The following is a 21,008-nucleotide window of genomic DNA, read 5'->3' as shown; positions in this document are numbered from 1 at the left end:
GCCATTCAATCTTTCATGTCGCCCCACAATGCATCACGGTTTCCTGTAAATAGGCTGACAGGAAGACCCTCCTCGACTGTGTGCAGACAAAATATTTTGCTGCCAGCGTGTCTGTTTTAGCCAGAATGAGAGCCCTTCTCCATTTAACAAGCCAAGCTGTGATTGATTAACATTTCTGCAGAGGATACGAATGTGTATGCAATTGAATGAGAGTAATGTAAGTCATGGTGAACAGTGCCAGTTTGGTTCCAGGGCTATTACAAAGCTTTGCGTTATATTAGATATCATTAGAGGGGACTGGTGGGGAGAAGAGGGTGTGTAAGAGCAGTGGTGGAGATTAAGACATTCCACTGCAGATGATGATTGCTTTTGTCAGTCTTGCCTGTTCAAGCCCCCACACCTCCGCACTGCCTCTTTGTATTTTCATCTCTCATTTGCTTCCACAGGACTCATTCACTCTTCTCTTCTCTTCGTCCCATCTCATTCGCCGTTTTTTTCCCCGCCCCTTCTTTCTTTCCCTCTCTCCTCTCTCTTTCTCTCTTCTCACACTGTGAATTGTCAAGGAACAGCTCATCAGACGGAGACATCCATCCAAATGGATGGCTTTGTCAGAACAAACTGAGACAAACATTCTCCCTGAACAAAAAGAAACCACAGCTTGAGCAGCAACACCTCTCTGATATTTTTCAGGCCTCTGGCTGTGCTAACAACAAAATAGGTGTTGTTTGTGTGTTTGGAACATTTCACTGCTTTGCCCCTGTCTGTGCTGTTGTGGTCAGTGCCAAGGTACCAACAGGATACTCATGCCCTGTTGGCAGACATGAAAAAGAATATTTGCAGATTATATGAAGATGCCAATTAACAAAGTCGAGGAAGCTGTTGGTACTGAGGTTTTTCCTTTCTGCAGAATCTTTGCAGAGTGTCTTATGCATCAATCCGATGCCTCGTTATCAGACTTAGTTGAGCTATATATGGAATATTCATACAACCTTAAATGCTGTACTGAATGCTAATGATATCATTTTTTTCTTTCACTTGGGCCTTTTTATAGCTGCGTGCACATGCAGTGGACATGAACGGGAACCAGGTGGAGAACCCGATCGACCTGTACATCTATGTGATCGACATGAATGACAACAGACCCGAGTTTCAAAACCAGGTGTATAACGGCTCTGTGGCAGAAGGATCCAAACCAGGTACCAATTATTTCTACTTGTGATGAGATCATGAATCTAATACAGTCTAATGTGAAAATGTAGATTATTCAGCCATAATGTACAAAAAGTTGTCTGCAGTCTTGAGCAACTCATTTTTTAAGCATTAGTTCTCCAGACTTTTTGAAGGTCACATTTTTTCTTTAGACAGTCCTTGTACCTGACCATTTTCACTGGATTTTTCTGCTTGTTTGTTTGTTTATTAGGTCATTTTAAACTGCCATATACATTTTTCTAGCATAAAAAGTCACCTAACTCAAGGAATGAACCTGTGCTGTCTATACACATATCTAGCGACTCAGCAAAGAACCAATTTTAAATTGTTACCTTCAGGCATTTTAGCTTAATTTGTCCCATTTTCTTTAGTTAAATATATGAAAGGATAGATTTAGGTATGCCAAAGACAGCACAGTTTAACATGAAATATTAGTTTTGCAAAGTATTTCCCAAAGAGGTAATAGCTAATAATCTGGGATACTCTGAACTGGTAATGGCGTGTCTGTAAATGATTTGAGGAAACTGGGCAAGTGGAGGACAAACGAAGAAGTGTCAGGCCTAAAAACTGTCAGATGAACAGTATCTGAAGGTCAAGTCCTAAAAAAAACACCTTACACCAGCGGTCCCCATCTTTTTTGCACCACGGAGTGGTTTATGTCCGACAATATTTTTACGGACCAGCCTTTAAGGTGTCACGGATAAATACAACAATATAAAACCAGTACCAGTACCAAAAAAAAGAAGATTTATTCATTACAATGGAGATCTTGTCCAAATTGATGGATTTATGAACACAGAAAAGTACAGTCATATTTTGAGCAACCATGCAATACCATCTGGAAAGCATTTGATTGGCAATAGCTTCAATTTTCATCATGAAAATTATCTCAAACATACTGCCAATGCAGTAAAAGCATACCTGGATAGAAAAACACACAACATGGATTGGCCTCCCCAGAGCCCAGAATACACAGATATAATGTACATCGTTTTGAGTTCAGCGACTTACAAGAAATATATGTCATCATCATGCTGGTGAATCTGTTTAGAAATCATAAGAAAATACTCCTTAGAGATATTAAGAATCAAATCAGTGTCAACTAACATCTCCCCAACAATACAAACAGCTCAATGTTAGAAAACATGACAAAAAGAGTAGCGTACTCGGCTCTGCATTTAGACTTACTTGTTATTACACTCACAGTTGTGATTAGAGAAAATGAAAAAAAGAAAAGGTTTTATTTGTCTGCTTCAACAGTGCAAGGTGTGAGTGCAAAATGTTTGTTACAAAAACAGAAAACAAGATTTAAATATCCTGCCTTCACCTTCAAAGTCTTCACCTTCAGAATTCACCTACCCTGCTTACATGATGCGGCTCCCTCCAGCTTCATCCTTTTCCTAAAGATGAAATACAATTTCCAGAGTCACTGCCTGACACATTGGAGACGATCCAGTCAATGGCACAAATGGTCAGACCTGCACTTCCAGGAAGCAATCCAAGTTTAGCTAGAGTACTGCAGCGCAAACAGTAGCTGGATGGTAGAGGTGGGCGATATAACCTAAAAAATGATATCATCATATTTCACAAAAATTCACAGTAATGATATTTGTGAAATACTGAACATTTCAAGACTGCAGCTTTGATGACAGACTACCTAATACACAGTATGAGTGCATTACTGCAAAGTACCATCAGCAGCATTATAGTGCAATAGCAATGACGCAGCATAAGTCAAATGCAAGCACAAAAATAGCCAAGGTTGTGCATTCCCTGGAAAATTTAAGCAAAACTATAACATAACTGCTGAACACGTGAACAATAACAATAACTAAAGTAACTTCACGTCGTAACGTCTCGGCACAATAAAATTGTCACATAATAAAACTGAAACTGAAAAGTGGACATAAAGTATTTTTTGCTTGAGATGTCAGGTCGAGTTTTTTAACCAGCTGCTTAAAGCCCTCCTTTACCTGCAACCACGTCAGTGATTTCCATCCACGGTTTACTGTTCCTGTCATACGGAGCATTCAAGCGATGCTCCTGTCTCACATCACCAGCTGCTAGCATCTTTTTCTTGCATACCATCATATCATAACTGTGCACCCCAATACCGATGTGTTATACATACAATCTGTTTTTAGGGGGAGAGTCTGGGAACTCGACTGAACTCTGGTTAAGTAGTTTTAAGTCAACAGCTTTATTTCACTGAACTAATCTAGTTAATGTGCTGATCTGAAAAGGCTGCCTTCAGGCCTTCAGACACAGTATAACAAATACAAAAACTACCTGTAGCGCTAATAACTGTATAACTAATAACCCTAATTTGTCAAAGGATGGGGCAGCTTCACAAATTCTTATTGTTTGACTTGGTGACTGGGGCTGGGTGAGGGGTATAGGTGCTGTAGGGGCTATAAAATACCTGCGAACACAAGTCTGTAATTACTTAATACCCACTTAATACAGCAATCTCAATCACTGCATGGAAAATCATGACTCCACGGCCCTTTTTGTCATCATACTGTGCTCTTCTCAAGATAACTAATGTAGCAGTTCATTGGAAGCTGTGCGGTAGCCATATTTACATTAATTATTACTGAGACTTGCAAAAAAATTTGTTGTTTATGGGCCCTTTTTACATTAGCTTATAAGATCAATGTTTCACCGTGACTCTTGGCTTTTTCTCGTTGGTTTAGACAAGGGCACGTCGGCGAGATATTTATGTTACAGCATCTTGGCTGGATGCATCATTATCAGATTCTGCAGAGCATGGAGAGATGTAGAGCTTCTCTCAGAATCAGGGAACAGAGTTGCGGTCAGTGCGAAGCCAGAGACAAGAGCAGAATGCACAATGTCTCGACTGGAAGAACTCCTGTTTTAACAATCAGACCCCGAGGACCCGTGTTTGTCTTCACAGCGTTCAGATATTGTTCTGCTGCAAGTTTAATCTCAGGGGGATTTGTAAACAATATAGGAACGCATGTTGTATGTGTTGGACTGTGTGTGTGTGTGTGCACGTGCACGTGAACGCTGGTTACTCCTCAGTGGAGCGTGGGTCTATATACAGAGCTCCTAATTAGCGAGGGTAACCAGACATTCCAAAAGCTACTTTCTTTGTTTTTCACTCTGATTCTCTCTGTGTAGTTTCAAATGAAAGACTGCAATGACAAAAAGTGTTTGAATTCAATATTGCATTAAGCCGGGCAAAATCTGTGATACCAATTAACAACAAAAACGTTACACTCTGTACAATATAATTGCTCTGCCCTTCATTAAGCAATCACTGCCAAGTAACACTTGTTTGCGGAGCACACACTGTTAGGTGACAAGATGGGCTGTGTGTTTGTTGTTTAAAAAACAGTCATATTTCACGTGGAGGAGCACGGCCCCTTTTTGTTTTCTTTTGTACAGTCATTCGTCTGAAATTGGATGAATTTTAATTAGAAAAATAGACCGCGTGTTGGTGTAAATGCATGTTTAGTCGAAGAAAACAACGATTTATCTTCAGCAGAGGTTCGAGACATACTTTTATACTTTTCTGGTCCATTTAAGCGTTTAATACATCCTCAGCCAGTTAAATCTTTTACAGCCTATTAATAGATCCAGTCTAGGATTCCAGTTAAGTGCTGCAGAGCTTTGCTGAAGTTAGTTTTTATACCCACTATTTCTAATTAGCGAACCTGGCAGACAGTTGAATGTGCAGTCAAGTGCTTTTGAAATATGTATCCTGAGTTTGACTCAAATCTTTTTGGGGATTTTTTTTGTACCCACTGGAATCACTAATACTTTAAATCACTAAATCTTAAGGCAACAAATTAAAATACATACATTTGATAAAATAACTTAAATCTCCAATACAAATAGAAGGTGCTGTGAGTTTAGCAATAGTGTATTTGCACTGGATTTTTCCCTTTTTTCGTTTTCTCACCTCGTCCCACCTGTTTGACCTGTCTTCATTATTTGTGGCACTTCTTCTTGCTTGCCGGTGGATTATATCATGAGGAGATGCACTTTTACATAAACTGACATTTTCAGTGATTAACAAAAAAAAAGACCGTGAAATCTCTCAGGTGTTGCCCAGAGTGACACACTATCTTTCCATGCTGGCAACAGGTGGAGTGAAGCCTGTCACAACACAGCAGCTGACAGGTGCTGCTCTGGGCAGCAGTGCTGCTGTACACAGTATCTCTCAGTATGCCTCGATCTCAGTCTCCCAGTGCACACAGCACATTTAAAAAGAATTAAAAGAATTCCAACACATTTTTCCACAAGTGCAGAAAAGTTATGCTCATATTTCAAAACAATATTGCCACACCAAAAAGAAATGATGTAAGTTTTTATGTGACAGGTTAAGACTAAAAAGCCTGAACTATGAAATAAATGCCAGAAAATTGGCTTATCTTAAACAAATTAAAAAGATATGAGGTGGTTATGGTTAAAAATATTGTACAGTGATGATGTAGAGGTTGGTAACTATGTATCAAATATGATACACTTGGCATTACATGGTTAAAACTTGACAGCACACTCAACTTTGTGTCCAGAGTCAAGCTGAAGTTTGTCTGTAATTTAAGAACCTGCAGGCATATTTTCTCTCATGTTGATGCTCTGAAGGAGAGTTAGTTTGTATCACCATAATGACAGATGTCTCCACAGCTGAGTCTTTCAATGCTTTGGCCTCATAACAGTTGGGTTTTCAGCGTAAATTCTTTAAACAGCTTAGGTTAAACTGTCTATAAGTGTGCCTTTCGTCTTCAGTATGCACAATAGAAAATGTATGAGGCAGTTCAAATGGTTTTGTAACTCCACCCCTAAAATGCAAAAAATTCACCTGAATGCATCAAGCGCCGGGTGTATCACTTTCAGCATCGACAGATGCAGCTATCAGAGGTTCTCTGAAGCATTACAACACACCCTCATAGCTAGCACTGTGCGAAAGCCATCAAAGAGGAAGTCCTACAGGGAACCGCCCTTATCGCCGTCACCAGATGTTACTGTTAGGTAGAGATCTGATCGCACAACCAGGCAGGATCAGCTCTGAAATCCACACAACTGACACTTTCTGTCACCAGGACCTTGCTCAGCCCCAACAAACCTGTGAGTATTGGAATTAATTTTTTGCAGGTAATCAAGTCTACTCATGCAGTGCTCCATATTCAGCTTATGTCAGCAAGGAATGGATAGAGCTGAGTCTGAATATAAAGGCATCGAGTAAAGCTTGGTGAACCTGCTACTCCTCATGCAGAATACAATAAAAGAAATCCCTGCAAGCCTCCTGTGGCTAAATGCCTATAAGCTCAGGCTGACATGCATATTGAAAAAACAACAACATACATATCAAACGCCAGTGTCATCAAAAAAGGACACTAGAATGGCCTTACACTCCAGAAAATCTCTGAGACTGCAGCATGAGACAGTCCTTACATCGTGTTAAGTGGGCTCAGATAAAGATTTGTCATGATGGCGTGACTTCTTCAGAAAGCTCATGTGTTCTGAGGCTGCGGCATACTCAGAACATCTGCCCTGTGATGTTCTGTCCTTCTGCGTCCCTCCCCCGTCTCCCTGACTGACAGCAAGTTGTTCCCTTTTATGGACCCTCTTTCTCAAAAAGGACTACTGAAATGAGAGAGGAACATCAAAAACCAGCAGCAGAGTGCCTTCTCTCACAGTCGATTTACCCTCCCGTGAGGGAGGGGATGGGGGGGGGCTGGACTCCCCCCCAACGAGATTTAAGAGAACTTCCCTCTTAAATCTCTGTATCTGGGTGGGGGATGATTAGAAACTGGCATAGGAGCAGGGAGATGTGGTGATGGAGGTAAATAACAGTGGGGCTCAGTGGTGTTTCAGTCAAGTTTGGGGTGTGTATCACACTGTGTTCCCTACTGGCAACAGGCGGAGGTTTACAGTGCCACTCCAGAGAATACATCAGGGTCACGTGAATTTTTATTGACACAGAGGTCCTGCGGTTAGCACTTCCGCCTTAAAAAAAGGACAGTTTGTGTCACATAGCGTTTTATTTGTTTTACCAGTTTGTTCTTACAGGGCAGGAATGTGTAGTAGAGATTCAATTTTAACTTCAGAAACTAGCTATGGGTAAAAAAAATTCTTCTAAAATCATTTTGTACTTGAACACAAGAAACATGTTTCAGCCTCTCAGCCAGACTAATAAACATTCTCCTAAAACCTCAAATTTCCTTGGTGTTCTTTTGTAATATTGCAGCCGTCAGCTTTCGGCTGCTTCTCTGATATGTTATGTTTTCCAACCAGGTGGGATGGCCGCTGGCTTCAAATAGTGTGATGCTCCTGAGCCTAAAGCAGATTCTTAAACATATTGTTGGTCTTTTCTCTTTCAAGTCAAAATCTCCGCTGTAATTTAATCGACCGCACAGCTCTCTGACATTCAGGGCGTGCATGCATCTGCAATCTGTTACCCATAAACCATCTCTTATGTGTGTTTGCAGTGAATAAAAAGCCTTCAGAGTCACAAGAGGTGCTTTCAGTTTTTAAATTACGGCTTTGTTTATTTTGACTTGTAATGAAATGTATTGCAGTTTGTAAAGATTAATGACGTGTGAGCAGCAGCTCTTATAACGCTTTGTCAAAGACTACTTGACCTTTAACCAGAATGGATCAAGCTGAGAAAGTGCTGGCTCTCTTACACTCGTGCCAAGAACTGTAACACAAGCCCGATTGAATCGAAACATTTTAACTTGAAGCAGAGGCTCAGTACATACAAATCAGTCCAGATATCTGGCAGGAAGGTATGCAAAAACACACACACAGACGCACACAATGGGAAACGGCAGAGTCAAAAAAAACCACTAGTAACTAGGTCAAATTACCTCCTGGAGAACACAAGGCTGAAACACTTGACACAAAGGTACTGAGACTGGCACCGAGCGAGGGGAACGTAAAGGGCCCTTTTCAGTACGCTAACACATCTCCTCTCTTTACTCACTTGCATCTCTTCCTCGCGTTTTAGCTAATCCCAGCAAGGATGAGAGAGAGGTGCAAGAAGGAGATGCAAAGAGAAGCGATAACACTGCCAGATGAGAAATTCTTTGTTTCCATACTGCTGATCTTAAATGACATCGCTTATTAATGTCATGCTGCACAGCCGGATCACCTGTCACAGTGACTGGTACAAGTAACCACAGAGCTCTCTACAAAATGCAATAATTCTTTACTCATTAGATATTAAGTTGAATAACTGTGACTTATTATTAATAGTAATGTAACAAATTAATGTGTGGATAAGTAATAATTTCTTTCAACTTCCTAATTGCATTGTTGTTACGTAAGGATAAACTGTGCCTGTGTAAGATTTGTCACACACACAATAGCTTTGAGCTGTGATCTGTGTATCCTTGTACACTACAAAGTAAGAAATAAAGTGAAAGCAATATATAAATACAGTCTCTGGCCTCATGTGGAGGTGTGTGGCATTGATGTAAGATTTCCACAAAAGTAGTGTCCTCGCTTTCTTTTGCAGGACCTCATCTTGGCTCGCGGTCTCGCTCCCTGATTCCTTGTGCAGCATTTAAAGACTTGCACGATCCCTGATGGTGAGGGAGATGATGACAGGACATAATTTCTTAAAGCTCTGGTAGAGTGTGAGAGGAGAGTGACACAGGAGGTGACAGCACCAGCAGGAAACATGGTGACAGGATGAGATGGCAGGTGTAAACAATTAGAAAATAATAATTAGCACCTAAAAGCAAGAGAGAAAAAAAATATGCAACTGTTTTTGTGGGTTAAGTAGTTCTCACAATGACAGGTTAACTGATCTCCATGTGTAAAATCAGTGTGGTGCTCCTCTTGAGAGCCAGCTAATGCAGCCGTTATTAGTACACATGATTCAGCCAGGACACTTTTGGAGCTATCCAAGCTTTGAAAGTACTCTTACTGACATCTCACCAGTGTGCATTCAGCGAATGAATCTGACTGTTTTTGCAGCTGGATCCCTGGACGCCTGAAATAACTTCCCTCCACTTTGCTATTCTCTTGCTCGCCTGCATAATGAGCAGCCTTTGCTGCCTGTCCTTCGAGCACAGGCTTCTGCCTTTGTGGTCCTGGATGAAAGTCGAAAGGAATAGATCAGCAGACACGGCTGATGTGCTGTGACAAAGAAAATATTTTTGAATGGTTCAAATGGTTGGACTGAATTCCCCGTTTCCTCAAAGTGTTGTGGACACCATTAGAGGCTCTTGTGTGAAAACTCCCAGCCCTGCTCATCACTCCCGCCAAGATTCACCAGGCTTAAGGCTTCTCTCTTACCTTCCTTACCTCTCAACCTCTATTTCTCCTTCTGGCTCTCTGCCTGCACTGCCCGTACTGTACTGTACAGCAGCCACTCTTTGCTGCTGAAACGAAACCTCTATCTTCCCTCCACTGATTAGAATTATTATCCTCTTGTATCGTCCATCCCCTGCCCTCTCGCTCCCCGACTTCCCCTTTATTTTTTTCTTTTAGTGGTCTTTACAAACTCTTCTCACCACTATGCTCCTCTTTTATTTCGTTTTATGCTCTGCAGTTTCCACCTTTCCTGCCTGTCTTTGTGTGCACCTCGCCAGTCCTGCTATTTCTGTCCATCTCTATCCTCCTTTTCCCTTTTTCTTTTCTTTTTTTTAAACTCCGTCTTCTCTCTCTAATTGGAAGTCGGCTGTTGACTCGGACTGATTAATGTTTAGGCAGCAGATAGACCTCACCAGTGATCTCTGGTCACGTGATTGGAATGGCCAACAATATATGCGCCTGCTACCAAATTTTCAGGTCCAACGATTTTAGCAGGAAGGCAATTAGGATTTGGTATTAGTGTTCAAATTAAATCGGAATTAAGCAGGCTCAGAGTTTAACCCTTTCAGCCATAGCCTTTCCTTTTTTGGTTCTGAAAGCCAGCAATCATCATATGACTAAATGAAAGCTTCATGTGTGAACATGTGATTTCTCTGGTCCTGTTCTTGTGTGGAAGACTTCAGAGGCTGATTATATACCGATGCCCCTCGGTGGAATATCGCTCATTGTTTCCTCTTTCCTGTCTTTCTGCGGCCTCTCTTCTTTTCCTTGCTGTTCGACGTGACAAATCCTGCTTTGAAAATTAATGAAGTTTGAAATAGAAATCGAGGCTACAATTATCCCGTCCATGCACGGTGTCACAGGAATGATGGTGCCATCTAGACCCAATTACAGGAATGGAGACACCTGTAACGGCTCAGACCCACAGGGGACCGCTGAATCTGCCACCGATCCGGCGGCTTCCCAGCTTCAGCTGAAACATTTAAATTTATGCTTTGGAAAGAGTCCAAGTCAAGCTTGGTGTTTCTACTTCTGCTTTAGAACATACGTGACACGTGACCAGTTTGATTCACTTTTGATATGACAGTTGAAGTAAGATTAGTCGCTAAGCTACTTTTTTGATCCCCCTCACATGAAAGCAGTGGCATGTTTTTAAAATAATCTAAATGAATATTAAGTCAATAAATTAGGCCGCGTGCATCACGCCAAACGCATCACCACTCTTCCTTCATTTCTTTTAACGCTTCAGCTCCTCCTCGCTTTGTGTTTTCCACTACTTACACGCTCTTCTCATTTAACCATGTTTGTGTTTCAGCCATCTCTTCTCTCTGCTTTCCTCCTCCTGCAAGCTGACAGCCTTTTTTTTCTCTCTCAGCGGCAGCAGCAACGGCAGCAGCAGCAGCCTGTAAATGGCTGCCTGATGGAAAGTGACATTTTCACAGAACCCTGAGAGGGAGGCGAGGTGATCTCTCCTCTTTCCAGCACCAAGTGCTCCTAATTGCCTGGTCACATTTGTGAGCCCAGCTGACAAACTCGTGCAAATCAATAATTCTGCTCGGGGAAGATGCAGGGACACAGGGCCTCTCACCCTGAAACATGCTGAGAGGACACAAACACGCACATGCATACTAATGCATACGTGTGCCTGGAAGGAACTGTGGGCTCATACACACCCTTCCTGCACACATCCTCGTGAGCACTCCCTCTGCCTCTCTACCTCTGTGCTGTCTGGCTTAAATGGCAGTGTTTATCTGTGATTCTAAGACAAATAGGGAGAGTGTATTGAAGCATTAAGGGCAGCGACAGCGCTGCCGAAGGCTGAAATAATGGATGGTGGAAGTAGCAGAAGACCCGGTGCTCATTACTAAATGGACTCTGCAGAGGTGGAAACTTTGCCCCGCTAGTTTGAAATATATAGACCACCAAACAGCGCAGCTTTAAAATGGGAGCTTATTTAACAGGTTTTGTTTGTGTGTTTGTGCTGTGCTCTGTAATAGCTCTGACTCTAAAAGATGTTTGCCAAAGAACAGTACGCCACAGCAATTTGGAAAGTCTTGATTGACTTGTTTCAAGTTTTTGTGTCTTCTGAGTCTTCACACGCCCGACTTCCTTCTCTTTGATACTTCAGAAAAAATCTTTAACAAACAAAGGCACTTGAAAAGCCCTTTTTTTAAAAATTTTATTTTAATGTATGCCTGCTTACTTTTTCTTTTTCCCAGCCTGACCTCTTCTAGTCAAGCCAGCATAACGCGTATATCCGCTACAGTTTTGAATCTTTCTCTCCGCAGGCTCGTCTGTGATGCAGGTTACCGCCACAGACTCGGACGACTCCACCACAGCGAACGGCATGGTGCGCTACCGCATCCTCTCCCAGAGCCCCCACAGCCCCATCCCCAACATGTTCACCATCAACAGTGAGACTGGAGACATTGTTACGGTGGCAGCCGGCCTGGACAGAGAGGTCAGTGTAAGCTGTGCGTTCTGTGCTCCCGTTACTTACATCGAGGATTCACTCTGCATCTCATTTGTGTCCACGCAATAAAACAATTATGAAGGTTCGGTTATGTTATCCATGTTTAGTCACATTCTTATATACTACTAAAGAATAAAATGTTGTTACTTTATCTGTTTTTCTACCTAATTTTCTGTGTGTTCATCAAAAACAGTCCCAGAACAGTGATGGGCCTCGAAATTAGACTATCACTACTTATTACAGCAACGTAATAAAGATTCAGCATTCGCGAGCACACGAGGTGCCCACTGGGGTGCATGTAATGTAAAGTTTATCATCAGAGTGTGTACACAGTGCTCTGTGCGGATGTCCTTTTGCCCTCCACTTTGTTGTGGCAGGCAGCCATTATATTACAAGGGCACCGACTGTGTGTGCTTCCTCCAGCACATTGCAGCACATTAAAAAATAGCGCAATAAGAAAGGCAACCATCCCCTCCTGTCTGTGTGCATTTTTGTAAGGCAGTATAATCCCATCCCCAACTTTTAATGGCATTTAGTGTGTGATCTAGACTCAGTCCACATAGCAAGGTAAGCGGCTTTGTTGTTTAATGCAGGCCTAGGCGAGACCTACGTTATCCCATTTTGCCAATTGTTTAATCCAGATTTGCACAAGTTCATACTAGACTTTACTAGTTGTTTAACAGTTGCTTAACTTTTACAATGAGCTTCCTTGACTTCTATATGCAAACTATGCTTTTTTTCTGAAACAAACAAATGTATAAAGACCCGAATAAATAAATCCACCTGCAAATTCCCAAAATCTAATTTTAATCGCAGATTATAACAAAGCCTTTAAAAAAAAAACAAAAACAAGTCAGCCGCATTCCCCCTTTCACAAATGTCAAACCGAGCACAAAATTACCTCATTAATTTTGATTCATTTGCGTGTCTGCTTATTGTGTGTAAATAAAAATGACCGGCAAGTATCTCAGCACGCAGAGCAGGGCAGGCATAATGGGCGCGTAAATCCAGCACCTCTCTGCTGACGAGGTCGCAGGAGTGTTCTTTTCATTGCCTTCGTTTGCCTCATCCGCTGTTGCCGTGTCTGTTGCTCGCTGTGGTACTTTGCCAACCCACACACCACCGAAACCACAGCGCTATCCTCCATCTTATCCTGCTAATGAGAAAGGTCACCGGGGGTGAACTTTTGTTTTTCCCAACACCGGGTTACTATGGGCAGCCACGTTTTATCAGGCGTTTCGTGTTGCAGACACTGTCTCAAACACAAATGCTCAAACCTATCCCCTACACCGGTGCTAAAAATCGGCAAAAACATTCAAATTCATATGCCTTCATTATGGGGGATAATCTCATCCCCATAACTTAGTTGGCTGATTTTATTGCCGGCATAAAAGCACCACTGAGTGTGTCTCATAATGTTTATATTCTGAGAAATCCCACCGGTCCCGCTCAGCGCTAAACCTGGCCAGCCAATACATTGAGAATGAAAAACAGGATTTTACCAGCAGTACAGCAAGCGTATTTAGAGAATAATTATGGCTAAAATATCAAGAACAGAAGCAGGTTTTGATAACAGAAGAGACAATACATCAATGCTTCTTCCTTATCCAATTTTTATATGGAGCTGGCATGGCATGATAGCGTGGCACATTTGTGGGACAATATAAATGAGTCTAGTGAATGCGGGCCAGGTCTGTGTCCCTGTTTCCAGCTTGGCCCAGGCTGCGGCAGTAGCAGCTGATGTGAGTGAGGGAAAGCTCATTAATCTGGACACATCAAGCCAGGCACAGTCCCACCTGCCTGTGATCCTCCCACAAAAAACTAGGACACACCTGGGAGTTCACCCACCTGCTGTCAAGGTCATCAACACAAACAAGCACAGACACATGGGCACACGCGCGCATACACCCGTGTCGTAAATAGGCAATGCCGCTCATACCGAGTAAGGAGGAGCAGCGAAAGCAGAAGAATGAGATCCCAGGTGTTGCACGGGGGGGTCTGAGCAACCAGTGTGGTATAGGCACCTGATGTTATGCAGAGTCATGGGCATTCATACTACTTGTATTGACAGTGAATAAACAGTGTGCGCAGCGCATATCCCCGCCCATTTCTCATTCTCATTTCTCGCGCTTTAACTAATCTTCTTCCCTGGTTCTGGCATCTAATTAGGATATTCATGTGCTAATTAAAAGGTGAAGCGGCGGCTCGTGTTGAGGAGAACGGGAGGTTAGCTCGGTATCACCTGCCTCTGACACCACTGTACACCAATTATTCTGCTTCACTCACAACAACCCTTAACCCTCCACACACTCCTGCCCACAGGCTCATGAGCTAAATATAAATACAGTAAGCACAAATGTTTTTATGTCATCGTCCACTGGGTTTAAGGCACTTGCAGTTTCGTACATGCATGCTGTTCTAAAAAAAATATGGATGAAGAAACAGTCTTCTAATGAAGTGCAGCTCGGATGCAGCAGGTAGCAGAGTGGGCCATTTCAGAGTGCCACAGCTGGCACGGACACTCTCCCTTTGCGCCCTCTCCCCGTGGCTTCAGTTCCTCTGGCAGGCGTAGCTGTTTCCTTTCATTACCCCAGGCTGTCTCAGTCTCCCATGAGCCCTGGGTTGGAACAGTCTGGTGTGGCATGGTGCTGAGTTGCCAGATGCCAGCTCAACATTGGACCGTCTCAACGTCGATTAGGACATCGCCTGGACTGCCTCAAGGACATGAGTGCCCACAGCCTGGCTCCATTAGGATCTGCAAAGCCCAACTGGGGATGTAGGCTGAGAACTGGCATCCGATATAGTCCCGCAGCTTTATCGCCTCTGAGTTGCTGAGTTATGTTAATTCACCTTTTTGCTCTGGAGCTCCAGAAAGTGAAGCCATCGGAGGATTGTGAGCTGGATGCTGAATGAAAAGTATTGATGCCTGTAGGGAGATGTTGACAGTTTGTAGTCAACATTCAATCAAGAACAGGTCCGCTCACTATCTGCTTTATTATGTGGAGCAACACGGTGCTGAACTGGGCCACATTTGTCAATTCTTTGCTTCTCTAGTCTTCTGTCAGGACTTGTCGTGTCTTGGTAATTTTATTAGAGATAAATCTCTAAATCTCACTGGCCTACACATCTGTACAATATAGCTCACATTACCCCAAAAAGTCAGGTTGTAAGCAGACAGAAAAGGCGTTTGAGAGAAATAGAAATGCAGTTTCTCTGTTTCCATATAATGCTGCAATTGGTAGAAGAGGACTAGAGAGACTGAGAAGCATCCCAGCGCATATTAACACATTATAAGGAATTCCAATAATTGCCCCATGAAAGTATGATTTGAGAGAGGAAAAGCCCAAAGGCCTCACATCTTAAAGTCTGTGCATAATATCTTTAGCTAAACCTGTACTAAATAATACGTTTAGTTGATGTCAACAATATCCTGCACACCACAATGTTTCTGTATTTCCCGGCCGTAGATTTTCCTGATTTATTGGAGAACCAAATATTCTCACATCCGTTCTTGTTGAATCAATAAACAGTCTCAATATCCGAAAGACTAGACTCAGATGAAAGGTGTTTGCCCAGTACAAACTGAGAAGTGTTGCTCTCTTTTTCAGACTGCCTGTTAGGACGCCATTTAGGTCCAGACTGAGATATCTTGACAACTGCTAGATGGATTGTTGTGAAGTCTTTTTAATATCCATTGTCTCCTGGGATAACTGACTTTGGTGATCCCTTGACATTTTCTCTGGCATTGCCAGCAGCTCAGAGTTTTCTCTCATGTAATGAAATATCTCAAGCTCCGTCAGATGGATTTGCACACTACAGACGTTGATGCTTCCTAGATGATGTGTCCCGAGGATTTTGATGACTTTTTCTTTTTCCTTCTCTTGAAGGTAAATTTGAGTTGCATGTATGGCGTGCTCCTCACTGATATTTTCACTGGGGGTGCATCGCTGCCTGTGCCGATCACAGGTATAAGTGTGTAGCTAAACACCTAAGGCGAACTGAAAGTGATATGCAAATCCGATTTTGCAAAGTTTGCACTGAATTCTCACATTCGGCTACGAGCCTTGATGTTGACACACAGCTTTGTTCAGCTAAACAAGCACTCTCTCAGCACACAAACACACCTAAGTCAAGCTGCCCTGTTTGCACAAAGAGGTGATTAGAGACAAACCTAAACAGTATAAATAATCAAAACACAAGATATAAGCATGGAAATAAGATTAAAAAGAGCCGTAAATATGACATTTCCACCAAACTTTTTTTATATGTTTATAACATGTTGGAGCCAAAAATTTTGCAATAGCACGTGCATCATGTTCCTGTTTGTTTAACTGATTTCCTGTGCAACCCAACTCACGGAACCTCTTGCTCAGTATCTCTGTTTTAGTCTGGCAGATTGTTATATTTGTGACTCAGAGCATTTGCGCTGATTGCGTAAATGTGGAGGCATATCTAATCAAGTAGCTTTAGAGATTGTATCCCACATGTACCAACATGTACCTGAGTCAGTGTTGCACTGTGTGCTGCTGACAGTGAGTCTCAGCTGGCTTGTGTCTTCAAACCAGTGTTGAGCCGTTCCTGTCCTTACACCAACCCGAGGGACCTCCATGTGAGTGAGGAAGAGAGAATAAGATGCATGTTTTTTGGTACTAACAGGGGAAAAATGTAAAAATGGAGAGTAGCTGTGTGGACTGCGAGTTTCCGCACGTCTACTTGTAACTATAGATTTCTCTGATTTTCAGCGGCATCGGTGTAAGAGAAGTGAACTGGAGCAAATTGAACTGAACCCAACTAAAATCTAATGAAATGGAATCGAACAGCATCAAATCAAATTGTGTAAATTTAATTGATGTCAGCTGGACTGAGTGGAAACTGTAATGGGGTTCAGTGACACTGAGGGGGTTGCTGAGGTGGTCGCTGGGAGAGAGTAGTCAAAGGACGACAGAAGCTGGTTTTCGCAGTTTTAGGCGTGTACTGGGCCATTTGAGACAGATTGTAAGTGACAAGCTAATGACCCTGGCCACTGGGAGCCCGGTAAGCCAGAACACAATCTGCAAACGACGCATTTACAAAAGCAAGTCCGTCCCTTTACCCTCTTTAAGTGTGCCTTCACAGCATGTCTGAGTGAAACTGCACGCTCAGATCAGGGACAGTTCGCTACTGCGTGTGTGTTGCTAGAGGAGCACTCCTCTCCACTTGCCTTCCCAGTTCTGACCAGGATTTTCCTCGACTTTGTTCTTGCTAAGATTGCCCCACTGGACCATTTGCCTCCTAAGAGCCGCCAGCTTTTTCCACTTGTCCCGATGGCTGCCTGGCTTGATATGTTGAGTAGCTAACATTGATAGCCTGAAGCCATTGCTTTCCTCAAGCTCCGATATAGTAAACTTACCTAATTTGGTCCCTGTGAAAAAAGGGATTGAGTGTTGTTGTTGTTGGCGGAGCTCTGTGTGCAGGTGTTTCTGTGACCTCTGATGGTTTTAAGCTTTTGCAGATTAAGTCAGTGACACCCGAGAACAGCAAGGAAGTCTGGACTGTTGCTGCTGGTCAAGCTGTACTTCCTGCCAGTGTTGGACTCTAATCTAACAGAGAGATTTTCTGTTCAGTGCTTCCATAGGACTCATTAGAGAGCCTTTTACTGTTTTTTTTGGGTAGCCACTTTTGGACAGCAGAAAACGCTTGGCTGTGTGCGCGTGACTACATGTGTGTGTGTGTGTGTGTGTGCGCCCAGCGTGTAAGTGTCTGAGTGTCCCACCTGTTCCCACTCACTGGAACGTTAGCGGATGTGGACAGATGAGGATGTGCGCGCTAGCAGGGCCATAAACCCACAGCTACTCTCAGATGAGTGATATAACCCTGCAGGATAGAGTGCATCAGCATCATCCGCTACTGTCTGAGAGCTCCACCTGCTGGCTCAGGTCCAGGCTTTTTTTTTCTTCACCTGACCAAGAAAGAACCGTCCATCAAAGCTTAAGCCTATTAGCTTCCTGCAGCCATCTGGTGCTATTTCTAGACTGATGTATGTGACCGGATCTAAATGAGTCTGCAGAGAGACACATTCATTGGATGCTCTATTTACTGAAGCTCTGTATGAGGGGAGATGGTATTGATATTTCATTATGAGTCTAATAAAGGGCAGCCAGTATTGAGTTTTCATTAATAGGCTTGGTTTGGTGCAGATTAACATGTCTGTGCACTTCATAATGACTTGGAGGGATGCTAAATGACTCCAGCTGGCTGTTTTAACGGGTCTGAATGCTTTGATCTAAAAATCAACTGCATCCTTCACTATTGAAAAAAGAAAGAGTGGGAGGGAGAGAAGGCAATGTAGCGATATAGTGTGAGATTCTGGCAGAGATGCAGGGACAGAAAAAAATACACCAATCTAAGATAGCAAAAAAAGATAGGAGGAGATCAAAAGAAGCAGGGAGTGTGCATTAACAAAGAACACACAATAAACCGGGGTGGGGAGGACATGAGTCAAAGAAATTAAAAAGTAAAGAAACTGCTTTCTAAGCAGAAATCTGTAACTGCATTATCTATAGCTACACGGCCTCTGGCTCGGTTTGTTCTTGTTCCCTCAAAGAGTCTGTCATAAGTGCCACTGGCCATCAAATTGCTAGAACTTGTTTCCTCAGCACATATTGTAAAGGTAGCATAGCAACAAATGAACATTAGAGCACTGGTAGAACTCATTCTGGATCTTCAGCAACACAGCAGGCCCTGTGAAACGAACAGTGCCCTGTCCTTGACGTTCATTCCTCCCACAATGGAGGCCTGAGCCAAGTGGATTCATAAAAAGGGAAAGAGACTGCAAAGCCACAACGCAGAGAGGCTTATATGCTGTCAGGGTGGAATCACACTCACACAGAGACCTCTTTCCAGTGCTGAGTCTAGGGACAGTCTGAACTTTCAGCACCATGGACAGTGTCGCTGCAGTGTGGATGTATTCTCTCTGCGGGGTTTTTTTTGTATCTAAAGAAAGCTTCGTGTTTTCTTTTTGTTTTCCTGGTCATTGCACTGTACTGTAGCAGTCTTTACCGCAGTGCACTCTAGGGTGACACCCGCTCGCACGAAATAAGGCCCATTCACCTTCTGGTATTATCCAAAGCACCGTGGTGCATCTTAAAGTGGCAGCACCACCATTAAAATGAGTGATGATCCAACTCCATTCTCTCAGCAGAAAGCCAAGACTTTTAGTCAGTAATGGATGGGCCTTTTAACAACGCATTGCTCCCTTTCTGCAACTTTGTGTGTTTTGTTTGTGCATGTGTGCTACTCGCTATCTGGTATCGAGCAGGTAAAGTCTTTGAGCAGACTCCAGCTACTCAGTTGTTCCAGTAGTTGGTCAGCAGTAAATGAATAAATGTTTACAGCTGACCAACTACTGTAAATAAAAAAATTAAAAAAAAATAGTTGGGCAGGCATGTACAAGAGCTGAGAGGGCTTTCATTCCAGTGTCAGTGTGAGATGGAGAAATACTTTCTGTTTGTACAAGGATTTGATGACTATCGTTTGTCTTTTCCTGCTTGTTTTTACAGAAAGTCTCTCAGTACACCATTATTGTCCAGGCCACTGACATGGAGGGCAACCTGAATTTTGGACTCTCCAACACAGCCACCGCCCTCATCTCTATTACAGACATCAACGACAACCCGCCTGAACTGACAGTGAGGACGGTGAGTCTTGTCTGCGCTCGCAGACTGAAGCTGTACTAGCCTGCTGTATGGGGTTGTATGAGCCTTAATATCATTCTATTTCTGTCCTATTGTTTTCATGCAGAATACACTGAAAAAAAGACCGTGTTGGATTTACTTAATTCATTAATGGACATCGGTTGCACACAACTGTTTTGCTTTGGCAGAAACTTAAACAACTTAGTTAAATCAACACAACTTATTCATATTCAGTAAACCTGTGCATTTTGTGTTGATTAAACGTGATTGAAACATGTTTAGATGAAGTAAGTTGAACTCTTGGAATATTTTAATCGTTCACGATTTCGTCATTTTATTCCAAAACTAGTCAATAGCTTTTACCCCAATACTACTTGGTCACTTAAATACTACATGTTATCTTCATATTACATAATGTTCAACAAAGTCTAGAGTCTGGTTAACATAAAAATGAAATGGATTTACAACAACTACCATCCGCCTATCTTTATCCAAGTTGCAGGGGGGCTGGGGCATAACCCTGAAGTGATAGATTTAAGAGGCAGGGTACGCCCTGGACAGCTCACCAGTCTATCACATAGAGACAAACAACCATTTGCATTCATGGGCAATTTGGAATCACCAATCAACCTAATTCTAATAACTGCATGATTTTTAACTGTGGGAGGAAACCAGAATGCCCAGAGAGAACCCAGTGCAAACTAGCCAGATTGCAGATTTGAACCCAGGACCTTCTTGCTGTGAGGCAACAGCACTAACCACCACACCACCAATCCAGGATTGGTAGGAAAGCTATGATAAACCACAATAAATAGCGATAACATATGTGTGGTGTATGTTGTCTGCTTCTTATAACTCCAGTGATTTTTCCTGCAGTTTGAAATCTCATGTGATCTTGTGAATTTCATGAGTCCAGCAACTAACCACTCTTACTAGATTGTATCATGTCATCTCAACAAGAACAAATTAAGTTCATACAAATCCTACATGATTTAGTTACCTTCACCACGGAAACATGAAATTATTTTGTTCAAATTACAAGTTAGACTTTTGTAAATGTAACAACCACCCAAGGCGGCTGCTCGACTTGACTGAGATGGATGCCTTCCTCAAACCGCGATCCAAAGCTGTTGAGATGAAATCACATGCAGTGGCGAGAGATTTAACATTGCTATATTATTGACTTACTTCACTCGAACATCATATGAACAATTTAATCTACCCTCTCTGCATATCATGTAGTTTCTACACTAACCTTTGGGTCAAAAGGTGTCATCCTTTGCCTTTCGACCCTCATCTGACATTTTAATAGCTATATATTTAGTTGCCATGCTAACCAGCTGTTCTATAGACATGCT

The 21,008-nt window shown here is 42.5% G+C and overlaps 1 protein-coding gene across 6 annotated transcripts in view; it reads left to right on the top strand.

The window, feature by feature from the left end:
* The window catches only part of cdh4 (cadherin 4, type 1, R-cadherin (retinal)), a 231,785-nt gene that overhangs the window by 186,368 nt on the left and 24,409 nt on the right, over nt 1–21,008 (top strand). For all 6 annotated transcript variants that reach the window (XM_082533940.1, XM_082533939.1, XM_082533938.1 and 3 more), the window contains 3 exons: nt 1,052–1,196; nt 11,793–11,965; nt 19,516–19,653. In XM_082533940.1, coding sequence (XP_082390066.1) covers nt 1,052–1,196; nt 11,793–11,965; nt 19,516–19,653 — 456 coding nt within the window. The remainder of the gene's footprint in view (nt 1–1,051; nt 1,197–11,792; nt 11,966–19,515; nt 19,654–21,008) is intronic.

Source organism: Aulonocara stuartgranti (assembly GCF_965226115.1).
Source record: "Aulonocara stuartgranti genome assembly, chromosome: 5".
Classification (NCBI taxonomy): Eukaryota; Metazoa; Chordata; class Actinopteri; order Cichliformes; family Cichlidae; genus Aulonocara; species Aulonocara stuartgranti.
Note: the sequence above shows the minus strand (reverse complement) of the source record. Positions and strands in the feature narration are given on the sequence as shown.